The 15,884-nt window shown below is 39.8% G+C and overlaps 1 protein-coding gene across 27 annotated transcripts in view; it reads right to left on the reverse strand.

The window, feature by feature from the left end:
- The window catches only part of macf1a (microtubule actin crosslinking factor 1a), a 229,375-nt gene that overhangs the window by 86,459 nt on the left and 127,032 nt on the right, over positions 1–15,884 (reverse strand). For 17 of the 27 annotated variants that reach the window (XM_040020873.1, XM_040020875.1, XM_040020880.1 and 14 more), the window contains 14 exons: positions 15,532–15,686; positions 14,486–14,780; positions 14,037–14,165; positions 13,874–13,951; positions 12,721–12,882; positions 12,419–12,523; positions 11,853–11,948; positions 11,608–11,733; positions 4,592–4,744; positions 3,637–3,648; positions 1,912–2,066; positions 1,430–1,556; positions 1,110–1,293; positions 776–942 (listed from right to left, as the gene is read on the reverse strand). In XM_040020873.1, coding sequence (XP_039876807.1) covers positions 776–942; positions 1,110–1,293; positions 1,430–1,556; positions 1,912–2,066; positions 3,637–3,648; positions 4,592–4,744; positions 11,608–11,733; positions 11,853–11,948; positions 12,419–12,523; positions 12,721–12,882; positions 13,874–13,951; positions 14,037–14,165; positions 14,486–14,780; positions 15,532–15,686 — 1,944 coding nt within the window. The remainder of the gene's footprint in view (positions 1–775; positions 943–1,109; positions 1,294–1,429; positions 1,557–1,911; positions 2,067–3,636; positions 3,649–4,591; positions 4,745–11,607; positions 11,734–11,852; positions 11,949–12,418; positions 12,524–12,720; positions 12,883–13,873; positions 13,952–14,036; positions 14,166–14,485; positions 14,781–15,531; positions 15,687–15,884) is intronic. The other 10 variants (XM_040020885.1, XM_040020881.1, XM_040020888.1 and 7 more) reach the window with 1 other exon arrangement.

The following is a 15,884-nucleotide window of genomic DNA, read 5'->3' on the forward strand; positions in this document are numbered from 1 at the left end:
TGCATAAAAAGGAACCATCTTTATTTTTAAACTACATGGTGACAATCTTTAAAATTTAAATAAACACTGCTTTGCTTCATCAAAATAGCTTCCTCTGTGGTAAATGTTTCGAAACTTCCACACCACAGCCATACTACTCAATACCAGTTGTAATCATCATCGCTTATTTGCTTATTTATAAGGAACCCCAATAGCTTCCACAACAGTGGTTGCTAAATGTTTGCTCAAATAAAATATTACGCAATAAAGTGGATGCAAAATAGCGTCTTACATCCACAGTCAGGTTTTACTATTGTGAAAATATAAACATAAATATCAATAACATTGAGACAAAATACACAAATTTCCATTATTGCCCTCTTACAATATTTACAGTAATTAAAAGCTGCCTAAATAGACTTTTAAGTGTTTTTTGAAATTATGAATAGAAGCCAATTCTCTAAATGCATAAGGCTATTTATTCCGCTTAAAAGATGCTTTAAATATATATATTATATATATTTATTATAAATATATATATTTTTGGCCACCTTATTCTGGACTAACTGAAGTCTGTTAAGATCTGTCTTGTTAGCTGCTCACCAAAAAGGCTGACTGGTATGATCAGTACTTTGCTGTGATATTTCTTGGTTAATCCAAAAACAAATCTATCAAAGGATGAGCGCTTCTGCCTCTGGCTTTATAGACGACGACAACAATATACTGCAAAAAACCCTCAGTTCTTTATAACATGGGTAATAACTGTGTGCAAGCAGCAGATGGAGCTCAAACTCACCTCCTGCTCTCTAATCTGGACCGTGTTGTCAGCACCATCACCTGACAACAGGATGGGAGGCGGCGTCTCAATACTCCTCATCAGTCTCTGCTCAGCCTCGTTAATACAAAGGGTGATGTTCTGCAGCTCTGACAGGTACGACCGAGAGACTGACTCATCCTTCTCCACTGGAGAAAAATAAAAGATGAGGAACGAGGTGGATTATTTTCATTAACAGATTAAGACGGTCATTTTGAGACACGCAGAGCTATTATTTGCATCAGTTTGACTGGTCAGAGGTCAGCAAGAGATTAACTAAATGTATCCGTGTGTGAGCCCGTCCATCTTCACTCACCGGTCTCCATGTTGAGCAGCAGGTCCTGGCAGTGTTGCTGGGCCTGCTGAACGTCCTTCTCGAGCTCTCGTCTTTCGGCCGGCGTGAACAGCGAGCTCTCTTTGCTGTCTGACAGAAAGTCGGCCATCTGGGACTCCAGGTGATTGAGGACGTGCTCCCGCTCTGATGGAGACTGACTCTGAACCTGAAAGGTGAGACAAGGAGGGAGAAGATAAATATAACGGAAGAGAAGAAAAGAACCACAAATTGAAATCATCACGGCGAGAGAATCAAATCCAAATTCATAGCCGTCACATTTAAACGCATGGAGAGGATCTCACCGTGTCCAAGTTCCACCCAGATACAGTCTTGATGTCTTTGAGCAGGTAGTGCCACGATACCACACTCTTCATGTTCACATGGAGCTGATGCCACAGGGACATGACCTTCTGGTACAGCTGCTCAGCTCTGTAGACAAAACACAAGGAACATGAACATTAGGCTCTAAAATACTAAACAAAATAGATTCAGATTAAAAGGACGTCATTTTATAAACCAAACTCAAGCTCAACAGTCAGATAATCTCTAGGAAACCGTTTCTTAGGATCTTGGACTGATGTGAAGGCCGAACTTTCCTACTCTGTAGTGCTTCCTGAAGTCTACGGCCTCGCTACGCTACGTATTTTGGAAAATTGTGGCTTTTGTGCATTAAAGACTTAAAGAAAATCAACTATAAAAAAAGTAAATAATCAGGACAGTGCTATCCACAAGAAATGTTTAATACATTCACAACACCAATGCACGTTTCCAGTACGTGGCTCACCTGCTGGCTGTGTCGATGGCCTCCTGGTTTGGAGGCGGGACGGTGAAACACACCGAGGGGACCATGGCTTCGTTCCCCGTCGGACTGATCACTTTCCACTTGGTCCTCTGAGAGTTGTCCTGCAGCACACACTCCTCTCCTCGGCTTATCGTGATCTGAGAGTATGAGGCGAGGCGCAGGGAAGGACAGATGAGAGCGGAAATGGAGGTTATGAAAATGATGTTGGAAATGATGTAGAGAACAGGGTTGACAGCAAGAGAGAATATTAAGAGAAAGGTTCACAAAGCGAGGGAGTTGCAAAAGATGATGGAGAAAGAATGGAAGGAGAAATGCCCAGAAGAAAGCAAGGGAGGAGAAAAAAGGGGGAAAAACGCGTAAATCAAAAGCAAACAGCAAAAAAACCTCATAATGCAACACAAAATGCAAAAATTCATGGACTTCATGAAATTAGCAGGAGCCCTAACATGACGTGATATTAGAGAAGCTGAGCGAGGACAATGCCATGTGGTGTGAAAGCTGCTTTGCACCAGTAAAGGCTTTTATTGTGAAAGCAGCAAATATACTCCAAACTCAAAGCGAAACTTCCTAAAACCTGAGCTGGGTTTGAATAATTTAACGAGGAAATAAACATTAGTGACACGTTATCTGCAGGAAACCCAGCAGAGGATATAAACAGAAGACAAACGAGTTTGGCTTTAAATTTCAGCGTTAGGGCTGCACAGCCATCCCCACCCGCCACCCTCTCTCACCCCTTCCCTGCACACACACACATACAACCATAATGCAAAGCTGTGCACAAACACTTAATACATGAAGATATATTGAAACGGAAATGTTATTTTCTGACTGACTGAATGAGCCTGAGGGGCACAGACGGGTTAAATTCAGTTCAGTTCAGCGATTACCACCTGCTCTTATCAACTGATCTCAGTCTGACACAAATCTGTGACTAAACATACGAAACTAAACTGATTCTGCATAAATATATGAAATCTGCAGAAATTTTTATTTTTTTTTCCTGTTTGTATCAATCATATCTGAGCTGGATTTTACTGCATAAAGATAAACATCTATGCAAAAGAGTGACGCATTTTCCAAAAAACAATCTCCAAACCACTGGCTATTGTCTGACAACAATGCATCCAGCATTTTGGCAGCCTATTAAAAAGCATGTGCATTCAGACACAATAACCTGTACACAGAACAGGAAGTCTTGGCCCGGGTAGCAGCTGGCTATACCGGAAACACCGAATCATTTGCAGTAATTCCCAGAGGCTAAGTTAGTACTTGGTTACTGATTAACAGATCGTTGCCATAATCAACTTTTGTGAGATTATCCTATCACCTGATTCTGGCTATGAGAACACCATAAACATATGCACATATAGAAAGAGTCACTTGGACGTTATAATGAAACACTTAAATAAACATAATTGGCTGATTTGATTAGGAAAACACCACTAAATTATATTTTCCTGTAAAAACATAAAACACAATAAGCTTTCAGATTTTTGTTCCAGGGAGGAAATCCAGTAAAAGGTACTCTGAACCATTTCATGGGTAATTTCATCTAATTTATTCCAAGAAGTCTGAGAGTGCAGGCACAAAGTTTATTACCAATTATACAACCTGAAATCAGCTGATAAGAAAGCGGCACCTGGGGGCAGTACAGTGTGTGCAGTGTCAAAATCTGAGGTGAGAGAGGGAGAATATAGGCAGCTATACCTGAACGTTTGTCTTGCCAGCCCAGCCGACAGACGAGGGGGAAGGGAGGGAAGAGAATGAGGAGGAGGAAGAGGAGGGAGTGAGAGGGGAGAGGCCAAAAAAAGGTACATGAGGGTATGGAAAGAAAGGAGAAGACACAGGAAAGTGAAGGAGAGAAAGATTACTTTTGGTTCATGTGCACGTTTGTCCAGATGTTTTTTTTATAACTGTCAGCTGTGTGCGAGGTTTCGTCACGTTGCTTTAGATCAGTGATGAGGTGGAGGACCAAACCACCTTCATCCTTTACCTGGAAACAAGACCTCACATCTGGTATGCTTCAGGGAGCAAACCACCCTGGGCAATCTAACACATAGTAGACTAAATATAGCAGCGCTGGGGGCAGCTGTATGTCCGTGCCAAGCTCTCAGGGTGCAAAGAGGATGGGACAGATGTATAATTGATTAGCTTTTAGATTCCCAGAGGTCATCACAGCTGAATCTGAGAGTGAATCTCATAATGCCCGAGTTATCTTTCTTAAAGACTGAGTCAGAGTGTTTTCTGAGGAGGACAAAGGCAAAGGTCATAAGTTCTGGTTAATTATGTCCATTCAGTTTCCAAATTTCGACATGCTGGTTTTAAAAAAAGAAAAGAAAAAAAGAAGAAAACTGGAGCTGTGTGAAAAAAAGAAGAAATCCACTGCTGTGCGATATTCATCGTTATGGAGGAAACTGTTCATGTAGATGTTTACATCAATCTAAATTTCACGAGCAGAAAACAGTAGCTGAGTAAGGACTTTGTGGGGAAGTGCAGGGCAGGGGGGGGGCCTGGTTGGTGGTGAGGGGCGAAACAATCGAGAGGTGAGGTCAGCGGTGAGTCGGTGCTAAATATGCACACGTTTTTCTTAAACAAAGTCACAGATTTGAGGGACATGCCCACATGTTCATGAGGTGTAGTGATACTGCTCTGGGTGCCGTACCTCGATCTGCTTGTAGTCACAGATGGCTTTGATGGGTGTTGTAGTTCCCAGAGTGCTCTCTGCACTGCGGGGGCGCAGCTGCACCACCGTCTTGGCCCGGCCCACCAGGCTAGCTACTGTACTCCGATACTCAATGAGCTGCTCTTTCTCCTCCTACAGGAAGGAAAACAACAACGACATTAAACATTGAAACTCTTTATGAAGACTGTACATGTGTGGATTTACAATAACATTCATCTAAAGGCATTTTTTCCATTGTAAGGTAAAGATCTATGTATCTGAGAACTTAAAGCAGGGATGTTAACAGCATGCTGACCTTTCCATTAGGTAATTATTTGATAATTACCCATGTCACACGCCATAAATAATAAACAAAGTTAAAAAACTACGGCAGCTCTATCAGGTTGCATTTTAGATACATTTTAACAGATAAATATGTAATTAAACACCAAATATATAAAAATTCTAAATATCTGTAGCAAAATGCAGTGTATGGAAGTCAATCCAGCAGCTACGGTGGCCCTGAGAGGCCAAACGGAGTGCAACTTAAGGAAACACCAGCAATAAGAAAAACGCTCCAAAAGCACACAAAACACAACAAAAATAGGGTAAAACGACAACGGAAATAGAAAAAAAACACAAGGGAAGTGTTTCTGGGGAAACAATAACCCCACGGACCAGTTGCAAGAACCAAAAATATGCCTATAATTGCACTGGGAGACACTTAAAAGAAGTGGAGGATCTATCAGTTTTGTGAGGAAAGCAAAGATGAGAGGTAAGTGCGTCATCAGTATTATATGAATCATGATAAAACACGCCTACCATGTTTTGGGTTCCTGCAACTGGTCCGTCGGGTTATTGTCTCCCCAGAAACACTTCCCTTGTGTTTTTTTCCCCATTTCTGTTTTTGTTTTTCCTATTTCCATTGTGTTTTGTGTGCTTTTGCAGCGTTTTTCTTATTGCAGTCCGTTTGACCTCTCAGGGCCACCGTAAGCAGCAGACGTTTCAGTCTAAATCACAAATAACGCTGGAGAAATCCGTGAATGAGTTTACAAAATCTTCAGAAAATCCTTCCAGTAGACATTTAGATGTTTCACCCTATATCATCTTTCCTCAAGTTTTTCATTTTCACACCACAAAATCCACCCAAATTATATTTAAGCAACATTTTCTGTCTGAAGTCCTTCAACACATAATCAGCTTAACGGCCTATTAGCCTGTAGCTGCTGAGATGATTGGGCCTGCTGCTTCCTGACTCAGCTGCCCATGTTAGCCTGACCACTAAGCATTAAACATTTAACATGGGCTTTTCACCCTGACAGGTAGAATTACACTTCACTTCTCTCTCGCCCCTAAAGCAGAAGCAGAGAGAGTCATTAAGGATTCATTAGAGAGGGAGACAACAAGGAGACAGTTACAGGTACAGGAAAGAAAACATTGAATGGAGCCGAGAGTTAGACACAGTCTGAGGCAGAGAGCTAATAACTTCATACATCACACCCCAGGAATGAATTTCACAGTGAGATGGCATTCGCTGCAGTCAGCAGGACCAGTGACAAACATAATTTACACAGACATAAATTAAAATGTGGATGCATGAGGAATTCTAGTTAATTACAACCACAGGGTGTCAAGGACTTCTTTAAAACAAATTAGATCACCAGAGAAGCCTTGCACTAAAAGAAGACTGTGGATAACATGTATGACAGCATTATGATAGCAAGAAATTGTAGTAACACAGGCTGCAGGTTAGCTTGAATGATTACAGTCATGTTATTTCATTATTGGCACTGGATTGCCCAATCAAATTTCTAAACGTAACCAGCTTTTCCTTACCTTACCTGTGAACTCATCAACCAGTTCTTTTCATTTTTACAACAGAGTTTAAACTTCCGTTGTTTTCATTCAAATTCTATTCTTTTCATTCTAATTCCGTTGTTTTCATTCAAATTCTATTCTTTTCATTGAAATTCCGTTGTTTTCATTCAAATGCTTTTGTTTTCATTCTAATTCTACTCTTTTTATTCAAATTCCGTTGTTTCTTCTCAAATTCTGTTGTTTTCATTAAAATTCTGTTGTTTTCATTCTAATTCTGTTGTTTGTTTTAAACTTCCATTGTTTTCATTCAAATTCTGTTGTTTTCATTCAAATTCCGTTGTTTTCATTCAAATGCTTTTGTTTTCATTCTAATTCTACTCTTTTTATTCAAATTCTATTGTTTGTTTTAGAATTCCGTTGTTTTCATTCAAATTCCGTCGTTTTCATGTTAATTCCATTGTTTTGATTCAAATTCTGTTCTGTTCATTCTAATTCCGTTGTTTTCATTCAAATGCTTTTGTTTTCATTCTAATTCTACTCTTTTTATTCACATTCTATTGTTTGTTTTAGAATTCCGTTGCTTTCATTCAAATTCCGTCGTTTTCATGTTAATTCCATTGTTTTGATTCAAATTCCGTTCTTTTCATTGAAATTCCGTTGTTTTCATTCTAATTCTGTTGTTTTCATTCTAATTCTGTTGTTTGTTCTAAACTTCCATTGTTTTCATTCAAATTCTGTTGTTTTCATTCAAATTCTACTCTTTTTATTCACATTCTATTGTTTGTTTTAGAATTCCGTTGCTTTCATTCAAATTCTGTCGTTTTCATGTTAATTCCATTGTTTTGATTCAAATTCTGTTCTGTACATTCTAATTCCGTTGTTTTCATTCTAATTCTGTTGTTTTCATTCAAATTCCATTGTTTTGATTCAAATTCTGTTCTGTACATTCTAATTCCGTTGTTTTCATTCAAATTCTATTCTATTCATTTCATTCTAATTCCATTCTTTTTAGTGAAATTCCGTTGTTTTCATTCAAATGCTTTTGTTTTCATTCTAATTCTACTCTTTTTATTCAAATTCCGTTGTTTTAGAATTCTGTTGTTTTCATTCTAATTCTGTTGTTTGTTTTTAAATTCCATTGTTTCGATTCAAATTCTGTTCTGTTCATTCTAATTCCATTGTCTGTTTTAAACTTCCATTGTTTTCATTCAAATTCTTTTGTTTTCATTCAAATTCAAATTCCGTTGTTTTCATTCAAATTCCGTTGTTTTCATTCAAATTCCATTGTTTTCATTCAAATTCTGTTGTTTTCATTCAAATTCTACTCTTTTTATTCAAATTCTATTGTTTGTTTTAGAATTCTGTTGCTTTCATTCAAATTCCGTCGTTTTCATGTTAATTCCATTGTTTTGATTCAAATTCTGTTCTGTTTATTCTAATTCCGTTGTTTTCATTCAAATGCTTTTGTTTTCATTCTAATTCTACTCTTTTTATTCACATTCTATTGTTTGTTTTAGAATTCCGTTGCTTTCATTCAAATTCCGTCGTTTTCATGTTAATTCCATTGTTTTGATTCAAATTCCGTTCTTTTCATTGAAATTCCGTTGTTTTCATTCTAATTCTGTTGTTTTCATTCTAATTCTGTTGTTTGTTCTAAACTTCCATTGTTTTCATTCAAATTCTGTTGTTTTCATTCAAATTCTACTCTTTTTATTCACATTCTATTGTTTGTTTTAGAATTCCGTTGCTTTCATTCAAATTCTGTCGTTTTCATGTTAATTCCATTGTTTTGATTCAAATTCTGTTCTGTACATTCTAATTCCATTGTTTTCATTCAAATTCCATTGTTTTCATTCTAATTCCGTTGTTTTCATTCAAATTCTATTCTATTCATTTCATTCTAATTCCGTTCTTTTCATTGAAATTCCGTTGTTTTCATTCAAATGCTTTGTTTTCATTCTAATTCTACTCTTTTTATTCAAATTCCATTGTTTTAGAATTCTGTTGTTTTCATTCTAATTCTGTTGTTTGTTTTTAAATTCCATTGTTTTGATTCAAATTCTGTTCTGTTCATTCTAATTCCATTGTCTGTTTTAAACTTCCATTGTTTTCATTCAAATTCTTTTGTTTTCATTCAAATTCAAATTCCGTTGTTTTCATTCAAATTCCGTTGTTTTCATTCAAATTCCGTTGTTTTCATTCTAATTCTACTCTTTTTATTCAAATTCCATTGTTTTAGAATTCTGTTGTTTTCATTCTAATTCTGTTGTTTGTTCTAAACTTCCATTGTTTTCATTCAAATTCCATTGTTTTGATTCAAATTCTGTTCTGTTCATTCTAATTCCATTGTTTGTTTTAAACTTCCATTGTTTTCATTCAAATTCTTTTGTTTTCATTCAAATTCCATTGTTTTCATTCAAATTCCGTTGTTTTCATTCAAATGCTTTTGTTTTCATTCAAATGCTTTTGTTTTCATTCTAATTCTACTCTTTTTATTCAAATTCCATTGTTTTAGAATTCTGTTGTTTTCATTCTAATTCTGTTGTTTGTTCTAAACTTCCATTGTTTTCATTCAAATTCCATTGTTTTGATTCAAATTCTGTTCTGTTCATTCTAATTCCATTGTTTGTTTTAAACTTCCATTGTTTTCATTCAAATTCTTTTGTTTTCATTCAAATTCTTTTGTTTTCATTCAAATTCCGTTGTTTTCATTCAAATGCTTTTGTTTTCATTCTAATTCTACTCTTTTTATTCAAATTCTATTGTTTGTTTTAGAATTCTGTTGTTTTCATTCAAATTCTGTTGTTTGTATATTATAGTGTTATAGTGGAGTGAGACAACTGCAAGATGCAGACTGCAGCTGACAGCATAATCCAGCGCGCCAGCCGTGATCGTATAGTGGTTAGTACTCTGCGTTGTGGCCGCAGCAACCGCGGTTCGAATCCGGGTCACGGCAGCGTGGTCTGACGGTAAATAATGTCTGCTGTTCTTTTGCGCATCGTACAGGTCACTGTTCAGGTATATCAATCAATCAGAACTTTATTTGTCACATGCAAGTTGCCCTGCAGTGAAATGGGAACCCCCCCCACACACACATACACACACACCTTACATACACAACACAGACATCACATGGGGAGACAGGTCGGAGATCAGTAGTATTACGGGAAAAACACTGAATTGCACAATACAATGGGAAAGTCCAAGAGTGAAAAAAAGAGACCTCTACTCATGTTGGGCTCATATGGGAGGACAGCATGAGAACAGTAAACAAAAAAACACCTCTGCACAGAAAGCACATAAATGTCCACAGCACAACATTGTGGAGCACGTGACAAGCAACAGGGGTGGGTGGGGGGTGAGGAGTAATCCGAAACAAACACTGCAGCCATCCTGCCCTGCGCTATTACTCCAGTGCTGGGCCCAGACCCGCCGTGTTCTCCAGGAGGGAACAAGCATAGAAGAGGTTGGAAAGGGAGGCGGGGATCAGTGAGTGCGTATCAGTGTATGTGTTTCCAGAGTTCAGCTGAGACAGTGTCCTTCGCCCTGCCAGGCTAAGTAAACAGTCTTCCAGCCAACCCAGGTGGCCTTGCATACAATGGGAAGAACAGTCTAAACACAGTCGTTATCAGGGTGTTTTTGTTCAGCTCCAGCCTTGAGACCGCAGCTGGCGCCGAAGGGATAGCTGCATGAAGTGATGGTGGTTTTTACTTTAGTGCGAACAACTCATGAGAATTTCAAAGCTGTTCTAACAGTCCGACACTGGTCTCTCAATCTCCCGTTGGAGGTCCGCCCTGTTCTGACGGTAAATAATGTCTGCTGTTCTTTTGCACATAGTACAGGTCACTGTTCGGGTATATATAGTGGAGCATATTAGGAAGAGGTTCCTGAACAAGGAGATAATACGTATTTTATCTTACTTCAAAGGCAACAAATGCCTGTGGTATCTAACCACATATGAAGAAGTCATTCAGTGACAGTCCACAAAGGAAAGATTAGGCAGGAAACAAGTCAGAATGGAGGGAGAGGTCTGATCAAACGGACACTGTTAAACATCAATCTCCACCTTAAAGAAGCTGAATAGGATGATTCAATGTTCCTGTCTCAGTTATTATCTCTGTCAAACAAAAGTTCAGCTGCTTCTTTGTTATGTCATTTAAAGGTACCTGCAGGACCGGTCTAAGAAAAGCATCTGTTTGTGACACCCGCTCTCTCGCACACCTCTTTAATAAGAGGACATGGATGCTGCTCTGGCCTGTGGAGCGATGCCCACACTAACCCTGCCATCTGCTCGAAGTCAGAGGTGTGTGTGTGTGTGTGTGTGTGTGAGAAGTAGGTGCAAATATGGCAGGCTTGCAAATGTGCCATGGGGGGGAGATGATTCAGGACTCTGTAACAGATTACTTTGCCCTGTCACATGAGGTGCTGCAGCCGCCCGAGGCAGAGCAAAAACAATCAGGAGGACGCTGCAACACCAGCAGCTCAGCTACTGCAGGTCTCTGATGCTATAGTGGTTAGAAAAATGCTGTATCATTCCTGATAATATGTCAGTCTGGGAGTATACTGAATGTTCGAGTTTGCACTTTGTGCACACGGTGGAAGCAGGGATTGAGGACGCTCAGTTATCTGGGATAGAAATGTGCTACTTAAAATGTTCATTGTACAATATTTTCTGGTTTGCACATGACTCTGCAGCTGTGACTCTGAGTGGTACGTTTGATGGTTTGAAACCTGGTTCTTCTAGTACTTAGGTCAGAGTGGCTCCAGGTAAGACACCACTTTCATAATTTGCCCCTGGGGTGTGTTAAAGGTGTGTGAGTGAAACCAAAGCACTCTCAACTAGTCTCTTACGCACAAGGGGTCGCCACAGCAGGTAGCTGTGCATGTTTGATTTGGTGTTACACCAGATGGCCTCTTCCTCCCAGGATCAAATTGAGGGATGTTTGTTAAGCACTACACTATGCAGCCGCTTCTTGAAATTATCTCGCTAAATGGAGACACGATGTCAAACAACCTCTGTTATTGTCTCTCTGTTATCGGTCACTGAGCTCCAGTAGAGGTTAACATGACACAATTCTTTGCAGTAAATCTAGTGAAAATATAAAACCACAGTCGGTCTTTCCTTCAGCACCATAAATCTGTCTGGCATAGAAGAAACTGAATATTATTCGTAAGACAGAAAGCAAATGTGTAGATACCATTGAGTCCTGCAGCAGGTCTTCCAGTTTGCTGAGCCTGCTGTTCTTATCACAGGTATATTGTCTCTTGATGGTTTCCTGGAGCTGGCGGAGGTATGACTCACAGTCCCGGGCGTCAGTCATGAACTGACAAAAGTAAAAATGGATTTGCATGTAATAACACAAAATCATTTTAATATAAGCCTAATTATATATGTGGATGAATTCTTTTACCAAACTCAGAAAAATAAGAATTTCAGCCTCACCTGGAAGTACGCCGTGTTGTCTTTGAGATGCTGCTCCACACACAAGCAGAGCTGGTCCACCCACTGCCACTGGGTCTGCAGGGCTGCACTGTAAGCCTGATAACAGGGAGATGGATGGATATTGAAAGTTGGTGCCATGCTAAACTTATGTAAGAGGTCCTTTAGGGGAAATAAGTGAGATTTTTACAGTCTCCGATCATATAAACTGCCTGTAATCTATCTGCAAGGCTCTAACTGGGATGTTAATCAGCACAGACAGAGTCAGCGTTTCACCCAGCCAGGGGTTTCTGGCTCTCAGCAGTGATAGGGGACAAGCAGCATTAGCATGAGACTGGTATGAAAACCATATCCCAAATAAGTGTAGCTACACCAGTATTTTAAAATGTACATAGTAATTCCTGCTCGTCGCCAAGGAAGGCTTAGAAAAAGTGAGTGCAAAGTGAATAAAAGAGCATTTTAACAAAAGCAACGTGGTTGATTTGTTCCAGACAAGCGAGCCACGGATACGGAAACCCAGCGTCTTTAAAGGTCATCCAGCCCGAATGAATAAAAATCATGAAATTCACCTCCACGGTCTGCTTGGCAGGATGGTTCTCCTGACACAGACGGCCGGCCGTTTCCTGGAGTGACCGCATCACATCTCGTTTTTCATCCAGCTCTAACCTCATTTCCTGCAGGCAGAACAGGAAGCGGGGAAGGTTAAAGGTGAAGACAAACAGTCCAATGCAAAGTTACTCTTTATATGTTGGGAGGTAAACAAGACTTTTATCTTGACTTTAAATACACGTGGAAACCAAGTGAGGTTAAAGGTTTGCAATTTGTGACGGAGGAAACCGTCCGTGTGTGCGTCTCTCTTCCTCACACTCACACTGTATAATTCTTTCTTTGCGTTCGTGTTGGTGTTGTTGTCGCTCCAGTCGTAGGCGATCTCCTCCTCCTCCCTCTCGTTGAGCCAGATCAGCTCGTCAGTGCATTGCGACACAAACATGTGCAGGCTCTCCAAGCTCCGCAGGCGCCATGACGAATGTTCCTATGGCAACCACACAAACAAAGCCCCATGCTAATCAGCAGTGCAGAAGCAAATACTGCAAAAGGATCCCTCTTACTTGGAAATTTGGATTACGCTGACGATCCAGATGCATCTTCCCAGAAAACTAATGACAAACACTGCCCCATGTAAGAGCCCAATGTCCTGCATGTAATTCCTTAAAGGGTGCTGAACGCCAAAATCAAATTTGGATAGCGTTGTGATGGCAATTGTTTTAGTGCAAGTTGCCCATGTATGCAGGTGTAGAAATATTTGCCTTTTCTTCACTTGTGGTGGGAAAAAGTAATTTAGAAAGACTCTGAAATAATGTCTATTTACAGACATCGTAACCTGTAAAGAGGTGGAGTAAATTTTAAAAAGTAAATAAATCTGAAAACCTTTTCACGAGCAGAGAACTCATTTCTTTCTAACAAACTACACTCACTGAGCGTCCATCTACACTCGACAGGATATAAACTCAACTGCGGCTCCCTCGGCTGAGCTGTAACGTTAGCCAGCCGCACATTTTATTTTGGTTGGTGACATAGACAGATGGATAAATGGCGATACAGGCCAGAGGAGAAATGCATAAATATTTCAAAGTGAGCTGTGCCTGTGGTTTATTTTCCCCTTCTTTGTCCTGAATGTTATTAATGCATTTAATACATTTAAAATAGCTTTTTTAGAGGTAAATCTACAAGCACATACTTCTTAAAAACCCACAGAAGCCAGGAAGAAAATAAACAGATTGAGAGGAATAAGTATGGATGTGATTACAAATATATTATGGGATGAATAGAAAACAGAGGACACAGAGAAGAGACAGAAAGGGGGGACATTTAGGGGCAGCAGGAGAAGACAGCGCAGATGCAGATTTGTGCCACGCTATAATGGGATTAACTGAGGATGCTGGGTGAGCTGGGGAAACAAAGAAGTGCAGAGGAACTCAAACACACACAAACAAAGCCACAAGCCCCTCTGAGCTGAGACTGACCAGTAGTTTGCAGTATTGGTTCTCCAGCTTGGCCAGCGTCTCAGAGTAACTGCTCTTGAAGTTGGGAGAGACTTTAGCCTGGAGGAGAGAAAGTGAAGCCTCGTTACAAAGACCATCACTGCACGGACGCCCGTGTTTGCAAAGGGAGGAGGGATGCGTGAACCTCGTAGCTGCGTGCCTCCTGCAGGCTGTTCATCAGCTCTTCAATCGCAGTGTGTATGTTGTTGTGCTCGTCGAGGTTTTTTTCTACAGAGGTGAGGTCTGCGCCCCACTCGGCGCGCTCCAACAGCTCCTGAAACACAAACACAGAATGATTTACCCTTCCACTGAAAATTACAGATATCTTCTATTATATGTCTTTGAATGCTTTTAACACCTCGCTTCAGTTGAATGTGATGTTTTTAGGCTTGTGACGACTTCTGAATCCATATGTGACTTTTTTACAAATTCTGATTCATGTTTTATGATATTTAGGATGCTTTAAATTCATATTTCACCAAACTACTACATTTTATTTGCAGTATTTAAATAATTTAATAACAAAACAGCGTATAAAATAGTCAGCAGTAAAAACAACAGCCCTAATTTTAAGAGAGGCTGACAGAGACTGACCTGCGTCTCCTCCACCCATCCGAGCAGCTCGTAGATGAACCTCAGGCTTCCTTCGTCCTCTGATGAAGACATGGCCACCAGCTGGGACCGAGCCATCGGTCGCCGCAGGAGTGCGGCTCCGACCGCTCCCACAGCTCCCAGCAGCGTCTGACCCAGAGACAGGCCCGTATCAGGGGGTCTCTGGTGGGTGTGCTCTGTCCCCGTGGTGCCCAGGGCCTGAGAGAAGTGGCCTTTCCTGTAGACGCTGGAGCACTGCAGTCTGAGGGAGACCAGCTCCTCTTGTAGGCGGGAAACTCTGATGAAAGAAAAGAAAAAAAGCACATAACTGATCACGTCATTATAAACCTATGAAACATTTAATAATCTTTGACAGTATGATCCTGCTACAAAGCTGAGTTCTTTTTTTAAAGGTGCTGCTGCTTTAAAGGGCAGCACACAGTGGCAGATTTACAAAATAGTTGTCTCATTAGCTTTCATAACAGCAGTGCAAATTAGACGGAGCAGCATGCTGATGAGACGCAAAATGAGGACACGCTTTCCATCATTTTTTGACACCACTGGTTTATATCAGTGAACACTAGATGCAGAGGAGGATACAATAGGTATTAATACAAAACAAAAACACAACAGGCAGCTTGTTGACCTATAATGAGTAGCTTGTATTCCCAGCTATTAATCTAAATTGTCCAGATCATAACAATTAATTGAAGACTGCTGTGATAGAGCTGAAACTGCCTAAATCATTTTAGGTCTATAAAATAATGCAGAAATCACAAAAACTATAATAAATTAAACCAATATTAAATTAAGGAATATAAAGAAATTAAAAGGTGTAATAAGAAAAGATTAAGGTTAAAAAATGAAGTAAGTAAATAAATTAAATTAAATAGATTTATAGATATATATTTTTGGGACATTTAATTACTTTAAAAATAAATAAAACAGAATCACTAAGAGGGTTTTTTTCGTATTAATTTTTGAAATGCTGGTTGTTTGGTCTTTCAAAAAGACCAAGCCACTGACTCCATCCCACCACCATGACTCACCTGAACACCAGCTGCTCCACCTGGTAGTATTTCTCATCTCTCAGGATTTTGAGCTCCTGGTAGAGTTGTTGAATCAGAGACTCGCAGTCCTGCAGGTAACAGGCCAGCTCTCTCTCGCACTGCACGCCCTCGCCGCTCTCCGCTCGAGACATGTCCTGGAGACCAGGGGAGGGATCATTGATCAGTTTTGTTTGGCTTTTCTGTTATTATGAAGTATGACGACCTGAGGATTCGTGTTTACACAGAGATAAATTCAGTAAACAGTAAAGTGGAATCAAAGTGGACAGCAGAAAATACTAGCAGGAGCAATAAAGTGAAAATAAATATATAAAAATCAGGGTACAAAGAAACTC

The sequence above is a fragment of the Simochromis diagramma genome, unplaced genomic scaffold (genome assembly GCF_900408965.1).
Source record: "Simochromis diagramma unplaced genomic scaffold, fSimDia1.1 OVJJ01000753.1, whole genome shotgun sequence".
NCBI lineage: Eukaryota > Metazoa > Chordata > Actinopteri > Cichliformes > Cichlidae > Simochromis > Simochromis diagramma.